Raw genomic sequence first — 24639 nt, forward strand, 5'->3', positions numbered from 1 at the left:
TTAGAAAAAGGATTAAGTAAAGTTTCTAGGAATGGGAGCAAGATATTTTAAGACTTAAAGCAAAATAACATATTTATTTCTGAAAATTGTTAAGAAATTCAGTAGAGCTGCTATTGATATGGTTTACAAATGCCTTCTGGGTCTCTTTTGCCTAGTACTCCCTCCAAAAAAAATGCACCTAGAGAAAGATGGGTGAATTTTCAAGATATTTTAAATGCATTTTTATGTTTGGACACATAGGAATGTTACACTGATAATGGATTTGCAAAGGACCTAAGTAGGCAGAATTATAAAGTTGTTATTGTGACAAATATTTTCAATAAAAATTGTGATTATCTTTGCAGAATCATCAATATCCAGGAAGAAACAGAATGGTAAAGAGAAACAAAAGATTAATTTTAAAATACTTTCTTAATCTCATTAATGGAGCTTTCTTGGTAAGAATCTTCCTAATTAGTAAAGACAATGTAATACCTTTATATAGTCAATTACTAAAAAGTAATTGTCTTTTTTAGGTTCTTGGACTTCTATTCATAGGATTTGGTGCATATCTTTTATTAGATAGAAATAATTCTTTAGCAGCTTTGGGTATGTATATTTTTTTTTCTCTTAAATATTGTTTAAAATAATTATATACATGATCTAGTCAGCAGGTGGCACTATTTCTCTAAAATTCATTAAATATGATTCCAAGTTTGCTATGTAGATTTCTGTCAGTTTGGTTTTAGCCTTGCTAAAAGAAGAGGACTTAACATCCAAGACCATAAAGGAGGAAGAATTTGGGGATTTGGGAGAGAGAGAGAGAGAGAGAGAGAGAGAGAGAGAGAGAGAGAGAATGAATGCACACTAGGAACTGTTACTGGATAAACTCTTGACATACATAGAATTGCTGTAGACTTGAAAAGATAATGAAGATTAACATAGTCCAATGATTTCTTTTAAAATTTACTAACTAACCATCTACTCTCAGCATTGTAATGTTATGAATAAAATATAGTATTTCTCAAATTTAAAATTATGGATAAAATAATTTGAATACCATTAACTATGAAAAAAAGAACTCTGTATTCTTACTTTTTTTGCCATTCTCAGATATGTGGTGGTCACTGTGGACTGAAGTTTATGGATGAATAAGCTAAGGATTATTTTAGCATGTATATCCTTGTTGATAAGAGGGAAGGAAGACATATTTCAAGCGCTCAGTAACCGTCAGTGGCTATTGGGTATTGGCTACCTTGATGGTCAACATAGATGTAGAACCTATCTAGTATCACAGTAAATACTGTCTAACAGCACTAGTAATCATTAAATATATGGAAAATATGGATAGTTTAGAATTAGCATATTTTTTTCGTGAATATCAAATAAGAAAAAAATATACATCTGTAGGGAAGAAAAACCTGTATAGAATTCCCAAAGTACTAAATAATTTAGTTAGACCAGCTATAGTACATGCTTGATACCTTTATTCCCTTCTGTTTGTATACTTTGCTTATAAAAAGAAAAGGCTGCTGATACCTGAGTGTATGAGCAGTTTACCCAGAGTAATATGAAACAAATTTCCTATCCTTTCCTTTCTCACAATAATGGTAATATTAGTTTCTACTTATTTAATGTTGACTGTTTGACAAGCAGTGGGCTGATGACTTGGCAGTTAGGGTGAAGTCATTTTTTTAAAATTTTTCTTTATTTTGGAATTGACAACTAGGTGTTTTTTTTTAATTGGTGTATTGTAATCATACATCTTGAAGAATTTGAGGGTGATAGAGGCATACATGCACATAGCACTCATTGTTTCCTCTTCCAGTTCCCACCTCACTCTTCCTACCTTCTTGTGCTCAACACAGTGATTAGCTTCCATACATTTGTGTATGTACATCCTGTTCACTGAGGTTTTCTCTCTTCAAGGCTTCCTCCCCTTCCTCCTCCCTCAATTAGGTCCATTCCTTTACTCCACTAAGGTTTCTTGTCCTTTGTCTGGAGTCCCTCCTGTGTCCCAGTCTCTCTTTAGCTTCTGCATATGAGGGAGAGCATTTGACCTTTCACTTTTTGTGACTGAATAATCGCACTTAGCATAATATCCTCTGGTTCCTGCAAATGGCATAATTTTGTTCTTCTTTATGACTGAGTCGAATACTATTGTGTAAATATCCCATAATTTTGAAATCCATTCATCCGTTGATGAACAACTCAACTGGTTCCATAGTTTGGCAATTATGAATTGTGCAGCTATAAACATAGATATACACGCATTACTATGGTAGTCTGGTTTCAGTTCTTTTGGGTAGATATTGAGGAATGGCATATCAAGGTCATATAGTAGGTTCATTCCCATTATTCTGAGGACCATTCACACCGTTTTCCAAAGTGGTTGCACTAATTTGCAATCCCACCAACAATGTATCAGAGGGCCTACTTCTCTATGTCCTCACCAGCATTTATTATTGTGCTTTCTTGTTAAAACCTAGTGCCCTGGGTTACAAAACGGCACTGCAAAGGTAGTAAGAAACTTTTTATTATAAAGGAATGATAAGGCAAATAACTTAAAAAGAGCTAAATTGATTATAAGTTATAGAGGAGTTGGGCATTATGGCACATGCTTATAACCCCAGTACTTGGGAAGCTGAGACACGAAGATCTCAGATCCACAGCCAGCCTCAGGAACTTAGCAAGGCCTTCCGCAACTTACTGTTGTTTCCAAATAAACAAAATTATTTTAAAAAAAAACTTATTGTTTCCAAATAAACAAAATTGACCGAGGGTATAGCTCAGAGGTAGAGTGCCTCTGGATTCAATTCCAAGTTCCCCCAAAAAAATGTTTTGGGCCACCAACAATATATTTTCAGTTCCTGAAATCTATTATTCTTTTACTGGGAATTGAACCAGGGCCCTTATGCCTCTAAGCTACACACCCTGCCCTTTTTTTTTTTTCTTTTCTTTTCTTTTTTCATCACTGGGGATGGAACCCAGAGGCATTGTACCTCCAAGCTACATCCCCAGCCCTATTTTTCAGACTTTTTTATTTTTGAAACAGGGGCTCATTGAGTTGCGAAGGGCCTCCCTAAGCAGCTGAGGCTGTCTCCAAACCGCCACCCTCAGATCTCAGCCTCCCAACTGCTGGGATTACAAGTGTGTGCCACCATGCCTGGCTTTTTTTGTATTTTATTTTAAAATAGGGTTTCTCTAGATTGCTGAGGCTGTCCACGAACCTTGTGATCCTCCTATCTTAGCCTCTTGAGTACTGGTATTACAGGCTTGTGCACCACACTCAGCTCAGATTCTGAAGTCCTAATCAAGATTCCACTAAGAGATTTGAGTACACAATTAAAAAAAATAGAACCTGAATAATACTATTCTAAGGCCCCATCTATCCTCTGTCTCTGTAACAGACTAAAAGCCTCATGTTCTCTCTTTTCTCAACCAAATGTCACTGAAATAATGCATTCAAAATGCAAACTTAACTAGGTAAATACCCTGTTAAAATACCCTTTCTGATTTCTCATCACCATCCTGTACTCATAGGCCAAAAATTTATTGAGCATCTTCTACACATCAGACACTGCCCTGTGTGCTAAGGATACATTAGTGAACAAAAACGATGAAGCTCCTATCTTCAGAAACTTCAGCTTAACTCCAGTCAGAAAGATTGGAAATAGCACACAAAGTGGCCATAATTTCACCCTTTCATCTGCCTCAAGTTGTAAGTGCCAATGAAAGCTGTTCCCTAAATATGCTGTGCTGTGAAGTAGCTCAGAAATGCTTCTACAACTTCAACTTGGGTGTTTCCAATTATTATTTGAAACCTTAAGCTCAGGTATTAATTCTTTCAGTAGTCTTATCCAAATCCTTTAACCTCCTCCTCCCACTGGATTAGGTGTACCTGTACCGAGGAGCATGCTGGTGGATGTTTAGCAGCTGGGCAGACTCTTGATTTATGTCATTTGCTCATTCTCATAGCCTAAATACTCCTACAATGCCTGATTTCAGGCGCCAGGGTGAATTCAGTTGGCTTGCAGATTTCATGACAATTTGACAATCGGTTTTTTTGAGCCAGCACAAGCTGCTGCTGCATACCCCTGCCTGCACTGTTTTCTCATAAAATCTAAGGAATATTTGATTCATCTAGTTGCCCTTTTTAAAGTAAATATTTGTGGAGCATTTACTGTTCTACAGTCCATATTATAGTAATAAGCATTCTACCGTTAGTCTTTTGACCTTATAAATGTATACGAGCTCTAACACAGTATACACATAGTCTAGATAAGGAAATGAAGTATAATATAAAAAGGGCTTTATTATAAGTAAATTTAGAGATATAAGTACAACAGACACTCACCCCACATGTATTAGTACCAAAATCTTGTAGTGACTATTGGAATGTTTAAATGTATATTAAATGTAGAAGTAGTCATCAAGAAAAAATATTTTTTAAAGACAGGTGTGGTGGCGCAAGTTTGTAATCCCCGCGCTTAGGAGGAGGAGACAGGAGGATCGTACAGGTTTGAAGCCAGCCTGGCTGGCTTAAGAGACCCTGTTTCCAAATATTAAAAAAAGTATAAAATAGGTCTGGGAATATATCCCAGAGGTAGAAGGGCTTCCAGGAACCTCAGTACCACCACCATGTATGTGTATATATATATTCTTCTAGAATATATATATAATATATTATAATATATATTATATAATATATTATAATAATAAAATATATATAAACATATATTTTATTCTAGAAGATAATAAAAGTAAAAGAAGACAATAAAAGTAAGATAAAATAATAAAACTTAAAGAAATTATTTTGGAAAATGAAAAGGTTTTTTTCTAAGAGTAAGTAAGATGTGCTAGAATGAGGTCAAAAGAGAAGAGAGAAAAATCCTAGTGGTTTAGCAACTACTACTTAGGTAAATCTTGGATTGTTATCTTTATTATTAAACAGAACACAAAATATCACTTCATAAGTCATTTTGTGGTTCCCACAGATGAAAATGAACACTTTATAGGACATATCTCTCAAACCTTTATTGGAACAGGATCTGCTACTGTTCTTCTTTGTCTCTTTTGTTATTTGGCCATTCACAACAAAATTGTATGGCTCCTAATTCTGGTATGTACTTTTATCTTCATTTCTTTATTTTATATCTTATTTTTTAAGCATCCAGGTTACATACATGAGCAGGGGAATTTGCCCTTGGAGCTGACCCAAATAAGGTTCTACCCCTAAGAAACTTTCCCAGGTGGATTATTTTGGGGGGGTAAGCTTTCCATGGGCCAACTACATCTCTGGTTACTTTCTTAGATATTTAATGTTCAACATAGAGTCAACAGTAACATTTACTAGGATGAGCTGCAGTTATTCAAACTTAAGGATCTTAAAACTAAAATCAGAATAAAATAAGTAATAGTCAGTGAGCAATGTAGCTTATCAGAAAAGAAAAAGAAAATACCCTCTCTAGTCATTACATTTTCTGCCTATTCGTGCACCATGCAGAAAGCCGACTTATTATTGAAGTGGTGTTTTATTATTTAACAAAGGGAAATGAACTGCTGAGAGGGACAGACTCTGGGAATTGCTGCCCAATCCCCATGTCTCTCTAAGCATATGACATGAAAAGATGAATGATAATCAGCAGTAGAGACCTGAACATGAGTCTCTTACCATACAAATGACAGGTGTGGATCACAGCTCATACACTCAGATAAAATTCAGCTTTTAAATTTTTAATTGAATCAGATACATTTTAATTCATATCTAATCTCCTGTCAGGCTGACAGATCATTCCTTTGCAATCATGTTGTGCTCTACCAAGAAGAATGCTGGGGTATTTTGCTTTTGTATAGCACTGAAAGTCTGGGTGCTCACTCACTCTGGCCACTTATTATCAGTCTACACTAGTTACCACATAAGCAAATTGGTATCCTTTTGGGTCTACTCATTCTGCTGTCTGAATGGCCTCAGTGGTAAAGACAGGGGCCTACTTCTCCAGAATACACCAGTGCAGGCATGGAAGTGGAGTCCTTGTGTGAAGGATCAACAAACATCCTTCATAAACATTCAGGTGCACCTATGACCTGAGAGGTTAAATCCTAGAGCCTTAATACCACTCCGCCTTCTAGACACTCAAGGGAAAGGAATTGCCATTGATTATCCAGTGTCTTATCATTATGACCTATGCTAGTCTCCTGTGAAAACACAAATTTTTTCCTGATGAACACATTTTCCCTTTAATTTGCACAATTCACAGATTGTATAGGCTTAAAGGCTATTCAATGATATAAATGTGATTTTATCTATACCTACCATAATCTAAAACTCCTAGTAATTTTTTTGCATACAAATCTTTCAACCCTTACCAATTTTTTATTAGTGACTGTCAAGTGAGGTGTTACATGTGGAAGTATTGTAAATCTAAACTTCTAAGCAGATGCAAGGACATTTTGATCCTTGAAGTTTGTCTTAGTAAAAAAAGAAATTATGCCAAGTAGAAAATGTTAATGGTTACAAGGTACATGGTGTTTTCAATCATGGAAAGAGTTTTTCTTTCTTCTTTTTTGTAAAATATGTGAATGAAGTGTTGGTGTTTTTACCAAGAGATAGCACCTAAGGTTTCTGAGGTAATAAATATATAGGCACTCATGTACAGACCTGCATATAAGTAACTTTTGTACATACATATAGAATAGCTTTTTAAAAGTAGTTATTAGTTTAAAAAAGAAAATGTTAATGGCTATTTTAAACTACTAAATACTAAAGCATGTGAAATTAATAATACACTAAGTAAATCATTGATACTTATATTTTGCCTAGTAAATATTTAGTCTTTTGACTTTTTAAATTATGAATTCTAGAAAATATTGTCAATATATGCAGCTCTGGTGAAAAGGACTAAAATATATCAATTTTATAAAAAGAAAATGGGGTAAGAAATATGAAAATCATTTTATTTAGCTTTTTTTTTTTTTTTTTTTTTGGTGGTACTGGGGTTCCTGGCAAACCTTTTACCTCTGGGCTGCACTCCCAGACCTATATTATATATATATATATATATTTTTTTTTTTACTTGGAAACAGGGTCTCTTAAGCCAGCTTAAGAGCTGTTCGAAACAGCTTCGAAACAGTGTGATTCTCCTGTCTCCACCTCCCAAGCGCGGGGATTACAAGCGTGTGCCACCACGCCCGGCTTTATTTAGCTTTTGATGGAAGTATTTGCATTTTTTCAAAAAAATAGAGCCAGGCATGGTGGCACATACCTATAATCTCAGTACTTTGGACTCTGAGACAGGAGGATCTCATGTTCAAGACCAGCCTTAACAACTTAGTGAGACTTTTAGCAACCTAGGGAGAATCTCTTTCAAAACAAAAACAATAAAGACAGTTAGTGGTGTAGCTAGGAGGTAGAACACCTATGGGTTCAATTCTCAGTACCAAAAAGAGAAAAGAAAAGAAAGGAAAGGAAAGGAAAAGGGAAAGGAGAGAGAGAGAAAAAAAGAGAGAGAAGAAAATATTCTGTTTAAAATAAAAAGGACTTGGGGGTTTAGCTCAGTGGTTCACTGCCCCTTGATTTAGTCCCAGGGAACACATACACACACACACACACACACACATAATAATAATAACAATAACAATAATAATAATAATAATAATAATAATGATATCATTAATAACTCCATTAGACCAAGTAGTCTGCCAGAGTATTTATGAAATACAGTCACTTCTTTCTTAGCCAAATGTTCATTTTTCTCTTTATTTTACTAACCTCACTAATATTCACAAGACTAGACAATTCAAGGATACGTATGTAAATTAAGGCTCTATGTTACTTATGATGTGCATTTCTCATTGTAGCATCTAAAATGTAAAGTAGATGCATAACTTTCATCTTTGTTTTCTTGTGTTTTAGTATGCAGTGCTGTTGATGTTGGCCTTTGGTGTTCAGGTTGTATTTTCAGCATTCATCTTCACAAAGAAAGAAGAGGTATAGAAGCCAGACGTGGTGGCGCATGCTTGTAATCCCTGCGCTTGGGAGGGGGAGACAGGAGGATCCCACAGGATCCCGCAGGATCGATGCCAGCAGTGCTGGCTTAAGAGACCCTGTTTCCAAAAATTAAAAAAAAAAAAAAATAGGTCTGGGAGTGTAGCCTAGAGGTAGAAGGACTTCCAGAAACCCTAGTACCACAAAAAAAAGAGGTATAGAAAATTAACACTTATCAATATCCTTTTGTAAAAAATATAAAGAAAATGGGGTCCCTTCAACTAATAAGACTTTTAAGTCCATATTAAAAGCCAAAGAAGGGTAAACTTCTTTGGGAGAAAAATACTCAGTATAAGAACTTAAACTACATATGAGAAGTGCCAGGGGTCAGATTGTAAGGGGGCTTGAGGAATTTGTCTTTGACTTTATTTGACTAAAATTTAAAAAGTAGTTGTAAATTTTTAAAAATGTAAATGCATAGGAAGTGGTATTGAGATTTAAGAATCTCAATACTTATACTTTCTCCCCATCTTCTTTGAGCCAATAAAGATGATTGGCTGCCATTACTGACTCAATTACTGTACAATATTATATTTATAAAGAAACACATTTAGATTCATAATAATTTAAAATTTATCAATTTTACTTAATTAAAGATAGACTGAAAATTCATATATCCTTTACAGATAGGATCATAAGTGATATAATTAAATTAATTAGGAGATCTATATTTATTAGGTTATATTAAAATGCACATAAGATATTGTCTGAAAAAAATTATATGAAAATGTATCTATTACAGTTACTTTTGATAATTTAAGAAATGTCATTGTGTCAGTTCAGTCAAAGTCTGTCCTTGAAGCATGAGAAAGTAAGCTTCAGTAAAAAGAGCATGGATGCTGGTCATGTTGGTGTACACTTTTAATCCCAGTACTTGAGAGGCTGAGACAGGAAGACCACAGGTTCACGGCCAGCCTCAGCTACTTAGTGAGGCCTCTGCAACTTAGTGAGACCTTTTTAAAGTAAAAAATAGGGCCGGGGGTGTATCTCGGGAGTAGAATGCCCCAGAGTTCACTTCCCAGTACTGCAAAGAAAAAAGAAAAAAAAAAGAAAAGAAAAAAAAGGAAGGAAGGCAGGCAGGCAGAAAAAAAGCAGGGACTTGAAGTCATTGCAGACCCAAGTGTGACTAAAAATCAACAACCTGCTTAATCCTGAGCCTCTGGACTCATCAGTAAGATATGGTTAATATCTACCTACCTTATAATTACGAACTGACAACTACCTTATAATTTATGAACTGTCATAAAGGAGGTGCTAAAGAGTTCTTATCCTTTCCCTTCATTAATTCTGAAGGAGCCCCTGATTAATGTCTGTGATTCCTAGGTTCTTTCCATGTTTAGACTTCTAGATAATTACCATAGCCCAACAAAACCGTTTCTGTAAAACACCATTTTCCTGGAACTTCAATTGCTCTCCGGCATTTGACATCTACATTAGGAATCTCATCACTCACTGTTTACTGCTAATGGCCTGGATTTTAGAGTTTAGTTTCTTCTTTCACGTTCAAACTGTATAGGGTATGTGTGTGAAAGTGTGTAGGCATAAATATTTACACCTGTGTGTGTATTTGTGGAGATGGGAACCATGTACCATGTGGGTGTTTGGAAAGATGCTTTGATGGCACAGCATCAGATCTTACCTCACATCAGCCTCGAAGTTTGGAACCTTGGGATAGAACCTGAATATAACATATAAGTATTCTGAACACATAATATAATTTATAGAGTCACTCCCACTTCATTCAATTTTATTCATACACTATACAGATATTTAAAATGTTAACTACCAATTTATGACTAACATGTGCCAAAGACTGTAATAAGCACTCCATGGGTGTTATAATATTAATCCTCAGAATCACTCTAGAGATATGCCATTACTCCTATTTTATAGAAGAGGAAACAGGGGCAGATCAGAAATAAATGAGATAAAAAATAATTGCTAATGTATTTTAAAGCTAAATTATAGAGCTTGGACTAAAATACTGATTAGCTAACCCCAGAGCTAACAGCATTGTTTATATCAATTTGTCTTTTGCATTGAAACAGAATTAAGATCTTATGAGCCTCTAAATCTTTTATGCTTTTTCCAGTACTTAACTCAGTGTTAAAGATGTATTAGGACTTTAGCAGATGCTTATTAAGTATGTATAAGGGAGTTTTATTTACATACTACTCACACTGGTCATATATGAAGTTCTTATGGAGTAAGTCATCATTTATATGCACTCTAGGTTTTCCAAATACGATTTTAGAAAATAAATTAGAACATAACTTCCCTTCCCCCCATGGCAATATGAAATGAGAAAAATTCCATTTTAAATAAATAACTTTGGTAGCAAAATTGGTCTAAGTTACCCTTTGCATATTTGTAATCTTCTCCAATATATTAAAACATAGGTATATAAATAACTGAATAAGGGTTTGACTTATAAATGTTTTATAATTGTTGTAATATTCTAGCATTTGTTTAGTTTTCATTATTCAGAGACAGACTAATGCAGTGAGAAATCATTTGACTAGTACTGAAATAAACCATATCAAAGAGTTTCAGTTCCTGGTAAATAATTAAATTATCTGAATCTTTGTCTTATTCATAAAATAAAAGCATCTCTTCTTTCCCCCTTTTTGATGTTATTGAGGACCAAATTAGGAATTTTTATGAAAATCATAATTTTAAATGTTTAAATAAGTTAATAGTATCTAGGTTTGAAAGAGCAACTCTTTCTTTCCAGACATTTATATCTGATCATTTTTGAGTCAGTGTCAGTGAGATGAAATTGTTAAGTCATTAAAAACTTCATGGCTGATGGGTGTGGCAGCACACACTTGTAATCCCATTCTGGAAGCAGAGACCAGAGTATCCTGGATCAGACAGACAGCCACAGCTACTTAGTGAGGCCCTTCACAACTCAGTGAGACACTGTTTCAAAGATAAAAAGACAAAAAAAAAAAAATAGGGCTGGGGTGTAGTTGTAGGTACAATGCCCCCAAGTTTCATCCCCATTACCTCAAACAAAAGAGAAAAAAAAAAAAGAAAAAAAAACTTTATGGCTAAGAACACTATAAAAAAGACAGTCTAGCAGGGCATGGTGGCACATGTTTATAATCCCAGAGACAGGAGGATTGTGCATGTTAGAAGCCAGCCTCACCTACTTAGTGAGGCTCTCAGCAACTTAGTGAGACCCTGTTTCCAAATAAAATAGAAAATAGGTCTTGGAGTACAGCCCAAAGGTAGAAAGCCCCTGGATTCCGTCCCCAACACCACACACACACACAAAAAAAAAGTCTGAAACAAGAGAAAAACATTTATTTACACATTTATTTAGCCAAAGTTTATGGAACAAGGGAGCCATCAAAAAAAAAAAAAAAAAAAACCCCAAAGGAAACTGCATTTTTGTGGACAATCATGGAGAAATGCGATTGGGGGATAAAAGGTTATGATCTAATGGTAACGAACTGGGGAAAATTGAAGAAGGCCTATTTTTTAAGCTTCATCTTGGACTCTAGGGTAGGGCAGGACTCCTCTGGAATGGGGCTATTATGGCCTACTTTCAAGAGAGAGAGGTTAGAGAATTTTTTTATGAGCTGTTTTAGGAGAGGAAGTTTGGAAAAGGCCAGAGAGTGACTTTCCTGTGGTCAGTTTTCTCAATGTTGTTTGGCCTAAAATAACCAGTGTGCTATGTTTTGAATTATTATGTTTCTAGCCCTAAGTAAGATTATTATGAACAAATAATGTTTAAATATAAAAATCATAATTTTTGTAAAAAAGGCATATGTCAAAGATTTTATTTAACATTTTGATTAATGAGGGAACCAGTAAAATACAAAGAAATAATCCAAAGGAGAACCAAACTTGTAAAATCATCACTTAATGGATGCAAAACAGTCTTGAAGAGGGGAAAAACTAATTTGTCACTTAAAAAAAGAGACATTTTTATTTATCTTACCAATAGTGATTTTACAACTATAGCTTTTTTTTTGTACAACTTACAAAGTTGTACAAGTTTCCCCTAAAGGACAACCCCATTGAGTTAAGAAACCATAATGTGTATTTGAAAAAGCCTACTTTCTATTAAAAAGAAACTCAGCAATCTTTGTCTTTTCAAAATATTTCACATTTTTCCTTAAAACAAATGTATAAAAAGAAATGTAGAATCCATTGATACTCCAAAGATTAGCACATTTAATTCCTCCTTAAAAATAAAATAAACCTAATATATTCTTCTTATAGATCCTAAAGTGGAAGATCAAAAGCTTCAGCACTTGCTGAGATGTCTAAGAAGTGTTATGAGAGCCAAAATCACTTAGAAATAAGGATGTCTTATTTCTGGCATTGAATACTCTTTTAGGAGAAACAATCAGGAAATTTTCCATGAAATGTTTACTTTTTATGTAATTTTCTACAGATTCACCAACTATGGCATGATAAAATTGACTTAGTCATTTCTGAGTATGGATCTAAAGATAAGCCTGAAGATGTACCCAAGTGGAGTCTTCTGGATGCCTTACAGAAAACAGTAAGGTGAAATGAACATACAACTAGAAATTCAGCATCACAGGTGGCCACTGCAGGAGAGAGTGAGAACAGGCTGAGCAGAGGCTGGGGTAGATGAATGAGAGGTTGTTGGATTTCTTCTAAGCAAACTAGGTGGAATGGTATTGTCCTCAAAGCCTTGAGTTTTTCTGTCTGTAACCCATTATTCTTCACTAGTTAATGAATGTGCATATAAACTTGGGTTCACCTAGAAAAGTGTTAGTGGTCTTCTGCACTAAGTCTTCCCTGCTACCCCTGTTGGGAGATCAATCTAAGCACAGTTCCTGCTGGCAGCAGAGTAGCACAGTGGTTCCTATTTCATCCTGAACATTAAGGACTGCTATGTAGTGGCTCTGTGACCCTGAACAAGAAACCCTCTAAGCTTCTGGATCCATATTAATACAATGGACATAATAGTATCTACCTCTGATTGTCAGGAATAAGTGAAATAATACTTAGAATGTATGGAAAGCCTTAGATCATGTATTTCACAGTACAAGATTTTCTAGGCAGGTTCACTGGAAGAGAGAGGAAACTGGTACTGTCAGTCAAGTGATTTACAGGAATATATCAATACAAAGAACATAATATACATTCAAAAAAGAAAATAGCAAACCTTCCTATAGTGCCATACATTTCTGTAATTACTTTGCATGACATATCACTTAGTCCTGCCAATGTGATGAGGTAGAAACTATTATCTTTATTTTATAGACGAGGAACAAAAAAAAAAAAAGTCAGGAAATTAACGTGTCACAGAGGGATCTCTATTAGAGACCTAATAGGTAGCAGAATCAAGATTCGAACTTCCATAGTCTGGCACTAGATTTTGCATTCTTTACTGCTGTCCTATATGCCTCACATAAAAGTATCTATCACCTTTAATACATTTAGTAAGGGAAATGAATTTTTTTTTTTTTTTTTTTGGTGGTACTGGGGTTCCTGGAAGCCCTTCTACCTCTGGGCTACACTCCCAGACCTATTTTATGTTTTTATTTGGAAACGGTCTCTTAAGCCAGTGAGGCTGGCTCTGAACCAGCACGATCCTCCTGTCTCTGCCTCCCAAGCGCGGGGATTACAAGCATGTGCCACCACGCCTGGTAGGGAAGTGAATTTAACACAATTAAAATGTAATTATAAATTCTTTTACTCATTTTTCTCTGATGTGTCTGATCTTTATGTGTAATGCTTTTTTTTTTTTTTTCCAGTACTAGGGATGGAACCCAGGGGCATTCTACCTCCAAGCTACAACCCCAGCCCTATTTTTTATTCTTTATTTTGAAACCGTATCTCACTAAGTTACAGAGGGCCTCACTAAGTAGCTGGGGCTTACTGAGAATTTGCAATCCACCTGTCTCAGCCTCCTAAATGCTGGAATTACAGGCGTGCCACAACTTCCAGCACATGAATTGCTTTTATAGATTGTAGTACAACTTAAATGGGGAACTAGTTCTGCATGAGACATCACTATTATTAAAGAGATTTCAGTTTATAGTTTCTACCTATGACTAGTGTGTGTGTGTGTGTGTGTGTGTGTGAAAGAGAGAGAGAGAGAGAGAGAGAGAGAGAGAGAGAGGGAGAGAGGGAGAGAGGGAGGAAGAGGATGGAACCCTTCTACCTCAAGGCTACAATCTCAGAACTATTTTATATTTTATTTGGGATCTCTTAAGCCAGCAAGGCTAGCTTTGAACCTGCGCGATCCTCCTGTCTCCACCTCCCAAGTACAGGGATTACAAATGTGCACCACCATGCCTGGCTACCTATGACTATTTTTTTATATAGAATTCATAGGTTTAGTTAGTGAATACTTAGTACCATAATTATGAAACATTATTTCAATAATTTAACACTTCCTAAAGTATGAAAAGATTCTTGAAACATACTATAACTTAGGCAGCATTGATATTAAAAATTTTAGTAACAAGTTTAGAAAACAACAACATAGCTCATCTTTCTCTTACTTCTTGGGTCGCAAAAACTTAAGCTGATTGTTTCAGATCCTCCCAACTCAACCTGATAGGATTCCAGAATTGACACTGGAAACGAAACACTTCTTAAAAGTTTTATCATTCAATCTATGACTGTTTTTATTATTTCTGTTTGTTTGTTTGGTTGGTTTGGTTTGGTTTTTTGGTGGTACTGGAGTTCCTGAAAACCCTTCTACCTCCGGGCTACACTCCCAGACACCTATTTTTTATATTTTTTTTATTTGGAAACAAGGTCTCTTAAGCCAGCGAGGCTGGCTTCGAACCTGTGTGATCCTTCTGTTTCCACCTCCCAAGTGCAGGGATTACAAGCCTGTGCCACTTCTCCTGGCTCTTTTTTGTTTTTTATGATAATTTTTCAAAAAAAAACTGAACGTCAATTTTGTATATTAATCTTTCAAAGTAAAAATTACCTGTGTCTCTTTTTAGATATTCTAAATAAGCATGACAATACATCTTCTAAATAAAGCCAGAGATGACTTCTAGAGTTAGGAACAAGACACAGCTCAGGTGATTTCTTATACTATACTTTAGTCTGAAACATAATCTATATTTGTGCTTATTAAGTATATCTGCCATCCTGGACTACTCCTATGAGATTAGAATTCTCATATAATAATTTTCTCTAAACACTTTTATGTATGCAGAGTTTTTATGTATGCAGCACTAGCTGACAACAGTAGTGGGAAGGAAGTAACATATTAAACAAAGAAACAAAACTAGACTTATCTAATTCATCACATTTTCATGGGAGAATAAGTTAAATTACCCTCATCAAAAACTCGACTTCAAGGCCAGGTGTGGTGGTGCACACTTGTAATACCCGCGCTTGGGAGGCGGAAACAGGAGGATCGCGCAGGTTCGAAGCCAGACGCACTGGCTTAAGAGACCCTGTTTCCAAATAAAAGTATAAAAATAGGTCTGGGAGTGTAGCCCGGAGGTAGATGGGCTTCCAGGAACCCCAGTACCACCAAAAAAAAACAAAACAAAACAAAAAAAACCTCGACTTTAGTGTACATGAAAATTGTGTAGTTAACTGTATTTTTATTGTTTTCTGATAAAATTAATAATACTATTTTTCTAGTTACAGTGTTGTGGACAACACAATTACACAGATTGGATAAAAAATAAGCATAAAGAAAATTCAGAACAAGTACCATGTTCTTGCACAAATTCCACATTAAGAAAGTGGTTTTGTGATGAGCCACTGAATACAACTTACCTAGAAGTAAAATAAGTCAAGGCTTCTTCCACTGTATGTATAAAGTATGTTTGTTTGCTTGATTGTTTTGCGCCTAAATTTAGTATTCTGAGCAAATGTTTAAATAGAAGCCACCTGATTCATGGTGACTACATTCTTAAGTCACTTCACCAAAATGAATACATAATTAGGTAAATTATAGTACTGCTTTAGTTTATATAACAAATAAATGAACTGTATGTGACTTAAGCACTCCTTGAACTCGAGATAATAATGAAGTTCCTGGATTTGGGCATATTATTAATCTTTTATATGTCTTTTCTAATGCATAATAGAAGTATGTATAAAGCCATTTTCATCTCCAAGTTAATGTAAGTAACTTATTTTCCTTAGGGCTGTGGAAGGAAAATCAGCACATGGTATGATGCTAATGCTTCAGCCTTCATTGGGATTAATGTAGGCCTTTTGGTTTCAGAGGTAAGCTTTTTTTTATATGTCTATAGATAAAAATGTTAATTACAAATGATACAGAACAGACTATATAAAAACCAGCTAACCAAGAAAATGTAATAGGAACCAGGAATTTGAGGCTCTTCACACCCAGAAAGAGTCCATCTAGAAACAACTAATCAGCCAGGTGGGTGAAGCCTGTTATAGTGATCATCCTGGATAAAGTGATTTCATTGCTTTGAGATCTCTATCACCTGTCTATTTATCGTGTGTGTGTGTGTGTGTGTGTGTGTGTGTGTGTGTGCGTGTGTAGTAATTTCTTAAATGTTTATTCTCTATTGTGTTGATGTTGAAGTGAAGAAAACAAGACTGAAGAAGGTAACAGTAGCTGTGCTCCATTTTATCTTCTACTCTTTTCACACATCTTTCATTATCCCATACTAAAATAGTTTTGTTGGATGAATGACACAGTTAGCACTATGATACTATGATGAAATTAAACCAGATCAGTAGTCGATCAAGGCATCTAGTCCGACATTAGCTCATGCAACTAAATCTAATAGGCTAAATCATATTTACGTCCTTCCATACATACATTTGGTGGCCACTGGACTACTCCAAAGGACTCATTCTGAAGACCTCTTATATGCATCTTATGCCAACATTTTCTCACCCTTTTTATTTTTTTCTCTTTACAATATGCATTTTAGCGATTATACAATAAATGTCAATTTTACAAAACAATCTTGATTCAGAATTGACTTCGATGTTTTGTTTTCTTTCAGGTTTTGCAAGTCTCATTCATTGTTTCTTTCTTCAGACACATGAAAAATAGAATAGATGCAGAAATGTAATTTTTGAACTTTAATTCATCCCAAAGAAACCAGTTAATTCTCAAAACAATCACATTCTGTTCTTATTATATCTATCTGTGGTTTCATCCCCCAAAGGCCCATGTGTTAAAGACTTTGTTCACAGTTGGTGGTGCGAAGTTGTGGAACCATTAAGAAGTGAAAGGAGCATAGTGAGAAGTTTCCTGGTCATTGAGAGTCTGCCCTTGAAGTGGATATTGGGACCCCAACCCCTTTTTGTGGCTGCCCTTTCATGTCTCAGACATAAGATGAACAGTGTTCTCCTCTACCGGATGCTTCCCACCATGATGAGCTGCTTTGTTGTAGGCACAAAGACATGGGGCCGGTCGATCATGGACTGAAATCTCTGAAACTCTACACTAAAATGAATCTTTCCTCAGGTGTTTGTTATAGTAATGGAAAAGTAAAACATATTCCAAAAAAAAAAAAATGTTTTGAAACACACTTAAGTTTATAATATGGAATTCTTAAATATTTATAGTAAAAACTAATAAGATTTTCTTAAATTTATTTCACAGAATGCCAAATTTTACATTTCAGAACTCTACTTACTTTGTGAATTTAGATGATATCTTCACATATACTGCGTTTCAAATGCAGTAAAATTTTGCCATATCTTTTGAGGTTCTTGTGAAGAGAAAACACCTACACAATGTGTGAAAAATAATAAGTAAGCAATTATAACATGCATATTTATTTGAAAATGTTAAGAAAATAGCACTAATTTATAGGAAAGGAAGAAACATTAAAAACCTTCATGACAAGTCAGGTGTAATGGCACATACCTATAATCCCAGTACTTTGTTTGTTGAGAAAGGAGAATTGCAGGTTTTAAGGCCAGCCTGAGCAGCATAGCTAGACTCTCAGTAATCTAGCAATATCTTGTTTCAAAACAAAAAAATATGAAAATAAAAAAGGCTGGGGGCCTGTAGCTCAAAACTACAATGCCTCTGAGTTCAATTCCTAATGCCCCCCAAAACCTCCCCCAAATCTTCATGATACTTCTGAATTAATCATTCTGAATTAGTCATTCATTCTTTTTAATGCTATAAATGCACAATAAACTTAAAATTAGGCTTATACTAATCTATTAGATAATAATTTAAAAACAATTATGTTAATTCAAATTAAATTTACTTTTAACTAATACATAAAAACATAAAAATTATACATACTAATGAAAAGCTTCTGGACAGCAGTGAATTTTTATCTATCAAAAACAACACATCAGTGTATTCTAAAAGATCACTGAAATCCCATACTCTACTTGCTCCTATTTTTCTTGTTTTTTTTTTAAGTTTTGTTCAAAGAATGTGTACACGCACTCTGATGGGTATAAAAATAGCTTACTGTCCTATTTTCCTAACAATGATATTCTGAAATGGAAAAATAAGTCCTTTGAAAAATAAAAATGTGCTATACAGATGTGAGGTTCTATTACTGTTGTCTTTCACAGTAAAAGGCTCTCTTGATCTTAAAGAAATGAAGAAAAGATAGATTGACTGAGATGCCATGCTCTGACCTGAGCTGGTAGAATGGGCTGCAGAACCCCTGAGCCTGTCTCTGAAACACAACTCAGGGCTCTTGTGGAAGTTCCCGAGACCATAGCCTTTTCTTCTGGTTACTATGAATCCCAGTGGTTTGCTCCTGTCCTTTCTGAAGAAGGTCAGTAGAAGTAGCAGTGGTTCAACCTGTAAACACACCTACTGTGAACCCTTTGTCAATGTGAGTTGCTCTGTTGAAAACAAATTACCTGTAGTGTCCTGTGCTCTGGAGGAAAGTATTCCCTGCTGGGCTTTGCTTTTTCTGTGTTTAATAAATTGAATCTAATGGTGATATATACCAAAGATTTCTGGAACATTCATTTGTGGTCATTTGGAATATGATAATAAACCTTATTTTCTATATTAAAAAAGATAGATTGAGCCGGGTGTGGTGGTGCTCGCTTGTAATCCCCGCACTTGGGAGGCGGAGACAGGAGGATCGCGCAGGTTCAAAGCCAGCCGCGCTGGCTTAAGAGACCCTGTTTCCAAAAATAAAAAATAGGTCTGGGAGTGTAGCCCGGAGGTAGAAGGCCTTCCAGGAGCCCCAGTACCACCAAAAAAAAAAGACAGATCCTGCATTGTTTCAATTCCTATGGAAGTCTAATTCTCATTTACTAATTCAATTTTATCTATTTTCATCCATCTATTCAAGCTATTACAGATGTTAGAGACTTGTGGAAATTTTAAAGTTAGCACAAGAGAAATAGAAAATTATTTACTCTAAAGCAATCTTGATTAGGAAATAATGATTAGAATCAGACACTACTTATCAGAGTGAACAACTTTTATATTATATTAAATAAATCACTTTATAGTGTGTCCAAATACTAATAAGTAAAAAGTGGCTAGTATGGTATGGACTAAAATGTAAACCAAATAAGACATAGAAATTTTCCTCTGTGTTAAAAATGCAAAATCATTTTAAAGATCTAGAATAAAGAATAAGTCTACCAGGAAATTTTGCAAAGATTATTAATAACTTCAAATGAATCAAGAACAAATCAGTCACAGGTTATTTTTTAGGTTTGTAGGGTATAAAGATACTAAAACTTGGTGTTTACTTTTATTGCTGGCAAGGTGACCCACGCCTGTAATGTCATTTCTTGGGACGCTGAGACAAAAGGATTCCAACTTCAGTTGCCAGCTTCATCCAGCAACTTAGTGAGATCCTCAGAAGCTTTTTCAAAATTAATTTTATAAAAGAGTAGGGAGTAGGCTAAGGGAGGGGTAGCTCCAAAGTAGAATGTCTTTGGGTTTAGTCCCCAGTACCTGTAATACTTTATATTTATCTACTTTTCATTAGCAACATTACCAGAGTCATTTTCTCCACTCAAAAAAAAAAAATTTAGCCTTCAGTTTTAGTATATTTCAAAGCCAAGATGTCCTTTCTCTGTAACATCTTTTATATATAGATATAGTATCTATAGTTGTACCAGATATAGATTTGTGCATAGGTTAGCATTCTCAAAGCCATAATCCCCAGAAACTGACCACACAACTTAGAGTAAGGAAGATTTATTTGCTCACAGTTTTTGGAGATTTAGAAGTTCAGTCCATGTCAGGAGGATGCACAGAGCTCAGGGCAAAGGGGTGGGAAGCAGAGACAAGGAGAGCTCAAGGTTCTGTTTTCACATCATGGAGGCCAGAAGCAGAGAAGTGAGTTGGGGGAGAAGAGAACCATATATAATCCCCAAGGGTAAAGACTTCTTTCTGGCAACCAAGTCTCACTTCCAATATTGTTATCTTGTTTTCCTGAGGGATAGAAGGACAGTCTAAATTGAGACCATTACAATGTGCCATCATAATGTTCAGTTATTTCAGAAATATCATTTATTTTATTTTCTCAAAATTATACTTGTAAGCTGGGTGTGGTGGCACATGCTTGAAATCCCAGTCCTTGGGAGACTGAGACAGAAAGATCATGGTTTGCGGACAGCTTCAGCTAAGTAAGTGAGACCCTCCACAACTTAGTGAGACCTTGTTTCAATATAAAGAATAAAATATAGGGCTCGGGGTATATCTTTGAAGTAGAATACACATGAGATCCATCCCAAGTACTACAAAAAATATTTGTAAACTCCAATACCACAGCCATAACTATGTGGACCCTTTCTTTCCCTAGATGGGAGATTCATATGATTCTCAGAAATGATGAAAGGGGTCCTCTTATATTCTTAGCATTCAGGCATCACCTCTACCAACACTATTTCATAATTTCTTGGTGTATGGGATAGACTAAGGTTTGTCTGAATCAGTTTGGCCACCCTCTTTTCAAGATCTCAAGAATGCCTTGCATTAAGCTTTAGAAGGCTTTGAAGCTACTCATTTTCTGCCTTGAGGCCTCAACCACATACTCTTAGACCAATTCCGGGCCCTGTGATTTTATATACCCTTTGTATGACAGCAAATATTAAATAAAAATTATCAAAGAGAACATGTATGTCTCTTTTACTTAGGTTCTCATGCTCAGAAAAAAAGAAAGTATTCTTTACCTGACAAATAACATTTTTCTGAAAACTCGGAGCAGAATGTGACAAGCCTAAGGCTTTCTATCTTTAGAAAGTCCAGCTTGATATGTTAGAACTGTAACCAAGGCCTTGGAGCTTGGCTGATAAACAGTTTTCTACACTAATTTAAACCTCCCCTAAAATGATGAGAGTGGCTTATTGTGAATAAACAATTTGTATAAATAATGTGGTTTATTCCAAACAGTGTTTTCCCTCTGGATTCTGGAATTTAGGTACATGTTAGGGAAAAGGTGCATATGTGACCAGTTCCCAATAAATATCTTGAATGTTGATCCTATAATAAGCTTCATGGGAGAAAAAAAAAACTTTATATGCATTGTGACAACTCATTGCTGAAGGAAAGAGATGTGTTTGAGGTGAGTCCATTGGCAGATGACTCTTAAAACCTAGCATCTGGTTCCCTCTGGACTTCATCCTATTCACCTTTTCTCTTCATTAGCTTGCTTTGTATTCTTTCACTGTAATAAAATCTTAGTCATAAATAACTACTTACTGAGTCCTGTAATAAACATTCATAAATTAAACTACCTACTGTGTGAGTTTTTCTAATGAATCACTGAACTTGTTTCATTATGGAGATCTGCTAATGTGCTCCTGGAAAAGGAGAATTCTATTTGTGTAAAGGGTTGGAGATCATCTGAGATTCCAGAATGATGCTGTCAATACGCAGAGATGTATTACCTCCACCGACATATTTGCTTTTTATGTTTATTTTCTTAGTGTCATTACTAATCACTATACCCCCTTTCATTTTTGCCTCTTTCATTCCAGTGTCCTAAGTCACTAAATCAATCTGAGTACACTGGATTTTTTTTTTTTTCAGTATTAGGGATGGAACCCAGGGGCATTCTACCTCTGAGATACTTTCCCAGCCCTATTTTTTATTCTTAATTTTGAAACAGAGTCTGAGTTGCAAAGGACCTCACTAAATAGTAGCTGAGGCTGTCCTTGAACCGCGATCCTCCTGTCTCAGCCTCCCAAATGCTGGGATTACAAGCGTGTGCCACCACGCCCAGCCACTGGATTTTTGAAAAGCTATTTCCGACTCCTCTCCATGTGTTTGCTCATTCTATCCTCTTGGTCTAGAGCTTCTCTTCCAACTCTCCCATTAGCAGAAGCATTTTAGGAACCACTGGAGGTCAAGAAATTGGATAAGTTCTGATTAGAATTTTTATCTCACAGAATTCAAATGTTGAAAACTTAGTCCCTAAAGTCATATGTAAGTGGCATTTGGAGTTGGGGCAGTTGAGAAGCAATCAGTTCATGACAAATCTTGTTGGGGTGTGTGCATACAGCGCCTAAAGAGATGCAGCCTCCCTTGGCCAGAGCAGCCTGCAGGCTAAGCCTTAGGCAAAGTTTAAGAACTTCCACAGTAAAATGATTCAGCAGAAAAGGGGCTAAGACAAGTCTGGAGAAAGTTACAAAGGCATGGTTTCCCCATTTGTTATGGGTGGGGAGACTGAGTAGTTTTTCTCTTTTTACCTTTAAAGGAGCTTCCGCACACATGAATGGCTCAGGATTGGCTGCAAGCTACATGCTGGGTCCGTGAAGAGGTGACCTTTATTCCGATAGGCTAGGCTATTTCCTCATTGGAAATTCCCCTTGTGGTTTTGTGCTATATATATGTTGCTTGAAGAAGAATAAAGGAGCTCCTGCTTGACTCGGCTCCCGGCTCCGTGTGTTGTTGTTGTTCGGGGCCGTCGGCACTCAACCTTCCTGTTCAGCCCCACCACTGATGGGCTGTACCTATCAAAATCTGACCTCAAGAATGGATTAATTCATTCATGGATTACAGGTTAAAGATTCCGTTATAAAAGGAAACTCTGTGGCTCACTTGCTCTGCTTAACTATGTGGTGCTACCTTTTGTACAAAGTTCTCACCAGCAAGAAATCTTCCTCCAGTTATTACCCCTTAACCTTGAACTTCCCAGGCTCCAGACCTATAAAGATGAATTTTTTTATATTACCAAGTTTCAGGTATTTTTAAAGGCACAAAAACAGATTTAAACAAGTAGCTAATACATAGTTTTAGAATTGCAGGGTCTTAAGTTCAACCCATGCCACTCATTAGCTGTGACTTCAAACAAGTTATTTCAGGGTTTTTTTTTTTTGTAGTTTGTTGTCCTTGTTAGAGAAATTCATGTAACAAAAATTCACCTTATGAAGTACATACTACTATGTTAGGATTAAGTGTCTTGATGTTTATGAAGTATTTAAAGCTGTTAATTCATTGTAAACAATCATTATTTATGTTTATAAAGTAAACAAACTGACTTTTTAATTGTTCTGAAGAATATTATTGTCCTGGCTTTTAATTGCTCTGAGTAATGTGTATGATGTGCCAGTGGCAAGATTGCACACAGTGGAAATAACAGAGTAGACTAAACCAAACTGGCCTTCTCATTTCCTGGAGCAATAGATAGAATGGGATAAGTTGTTACTGTGACTGATCTCAGGAAAGCCTCAGGGGGAGACTTTTAAAAGATCAAAAATAATCTTACATAAAGATATGTCAAACAACAAAAAATTGCTTCGAAATAAATTGCAAGCAAAACAATCATAGAATTAGAAAGTTGGCTTTTCAAGTCTATAGGACACTAAAATAAAACACTGTGAGCCAAGTGTGGTGGCACACACTTGTAATCCCAGCTTTCGGGAAGCTGAAACTGGAGGATGGCAGTTTGCAGCCAGCTTCAGCTACTTAGGTCTTTGCAACTCAGTGAGACCCTGTTTAAAAATTTAAAAAAAAAAAAAAATTAAAGCTATGGCTGTGGCTGGAGGTAGAATTCCCTTGGTTCCATCCCCTGTACTGAAAAAGAAATACTGTGTATTTGTGATTATTTTTAAAAGCCATATGTATTTGAGTCGTAATCTTTTGTTCTAAATTGCACTTACTGTAGTAGTTGAACCTCTTGGCTCTATGAATTCAAGAGCTTAAAAAAAGACTATAAAACAGAGTTGGCATTTTCCCATACTTTCTGCTCATTAAAAACAAAACAAAACAAAAACAAAAACAAAAAAACCTCCTCCACCTTGGTGGCTCTCAGTTCCATTGAGCCTTCTACATCTTTATGATTCATACCCACCTCTTGTTTTTGCCTCTTTTATAATTTAATTAAATTCATGATTTATTAATAACATCTTTACAGCCACCCTTAGCTGTCCTTTAATCTCAGCAGCCAACTATGCTGGCTCTGGTGTAGTTCAAGTTTTCTGGAGAAAATATTACAACTGTGCAGAACACTATAAAATCATGATCACTGATATTAAATCAGCACTCAGTACTTTCCTGGCAATGTAGTGGCTTTCTGGGAAGATCCTTCTTTTACAGGGAACACAACTACATGTAAGGTTATTTATGAAATGAATAAGAAGTGGATTTTATAAGAACAGTAAAAATGATCTCAATAATGAATATGTAAATGCATGTTATAGACTTTGCTAAAGTCCATTTGAATCCGCAGGCCAGTGTTGAGACTCAGAAAAAACACCCCACA

The 24639-nt window shown here is 35.6% G+C and overlaps 1 protein-coding gene across 1 annotated transcript; it reads left to right on the forward strand.

Annotated features, from left to right (window-relative positions):
• Positions 1 to 371: 371 nt before the first annotated feature.
• Positions 372 to 17052, forward strand: TSPAN19 (tetraspanin 19; the record flags this gene model as incomplete). The annotated part of the gene is made up of 8 exons (XM_080706248.1): positions 372 to 437; positions 516 to 588; positions 4977 to 5101; positions 7895 to 7969; positions 12435 to 12545; positions 15632 to 15775; positions 16142 to 16225; positions 16984 to 17052. The coding sequence occupies 8 exons, from the start codon at positions 372 to 374 to the stop codon at positions 17050 to 17052; spliced, it is 747 nt and encodes a 248-aa protein (XP_080562374.1).
• Positions 17053 to 24639: the final 7587 nt, after the last annotated feature.

This window comes from Muscardinus avellanarius (assembly GCF_963383645.1).
Source record: "Muscardinus avellanarius genome assembly, chromosome: 11".
In the NCBI taxonomy this organism is placed as follows: Eukaryota; Metazoa; Chordata; class Mammalia; order Rodentia; family Gliridae; genus Muscardinus; species Muscardinus avellanarius.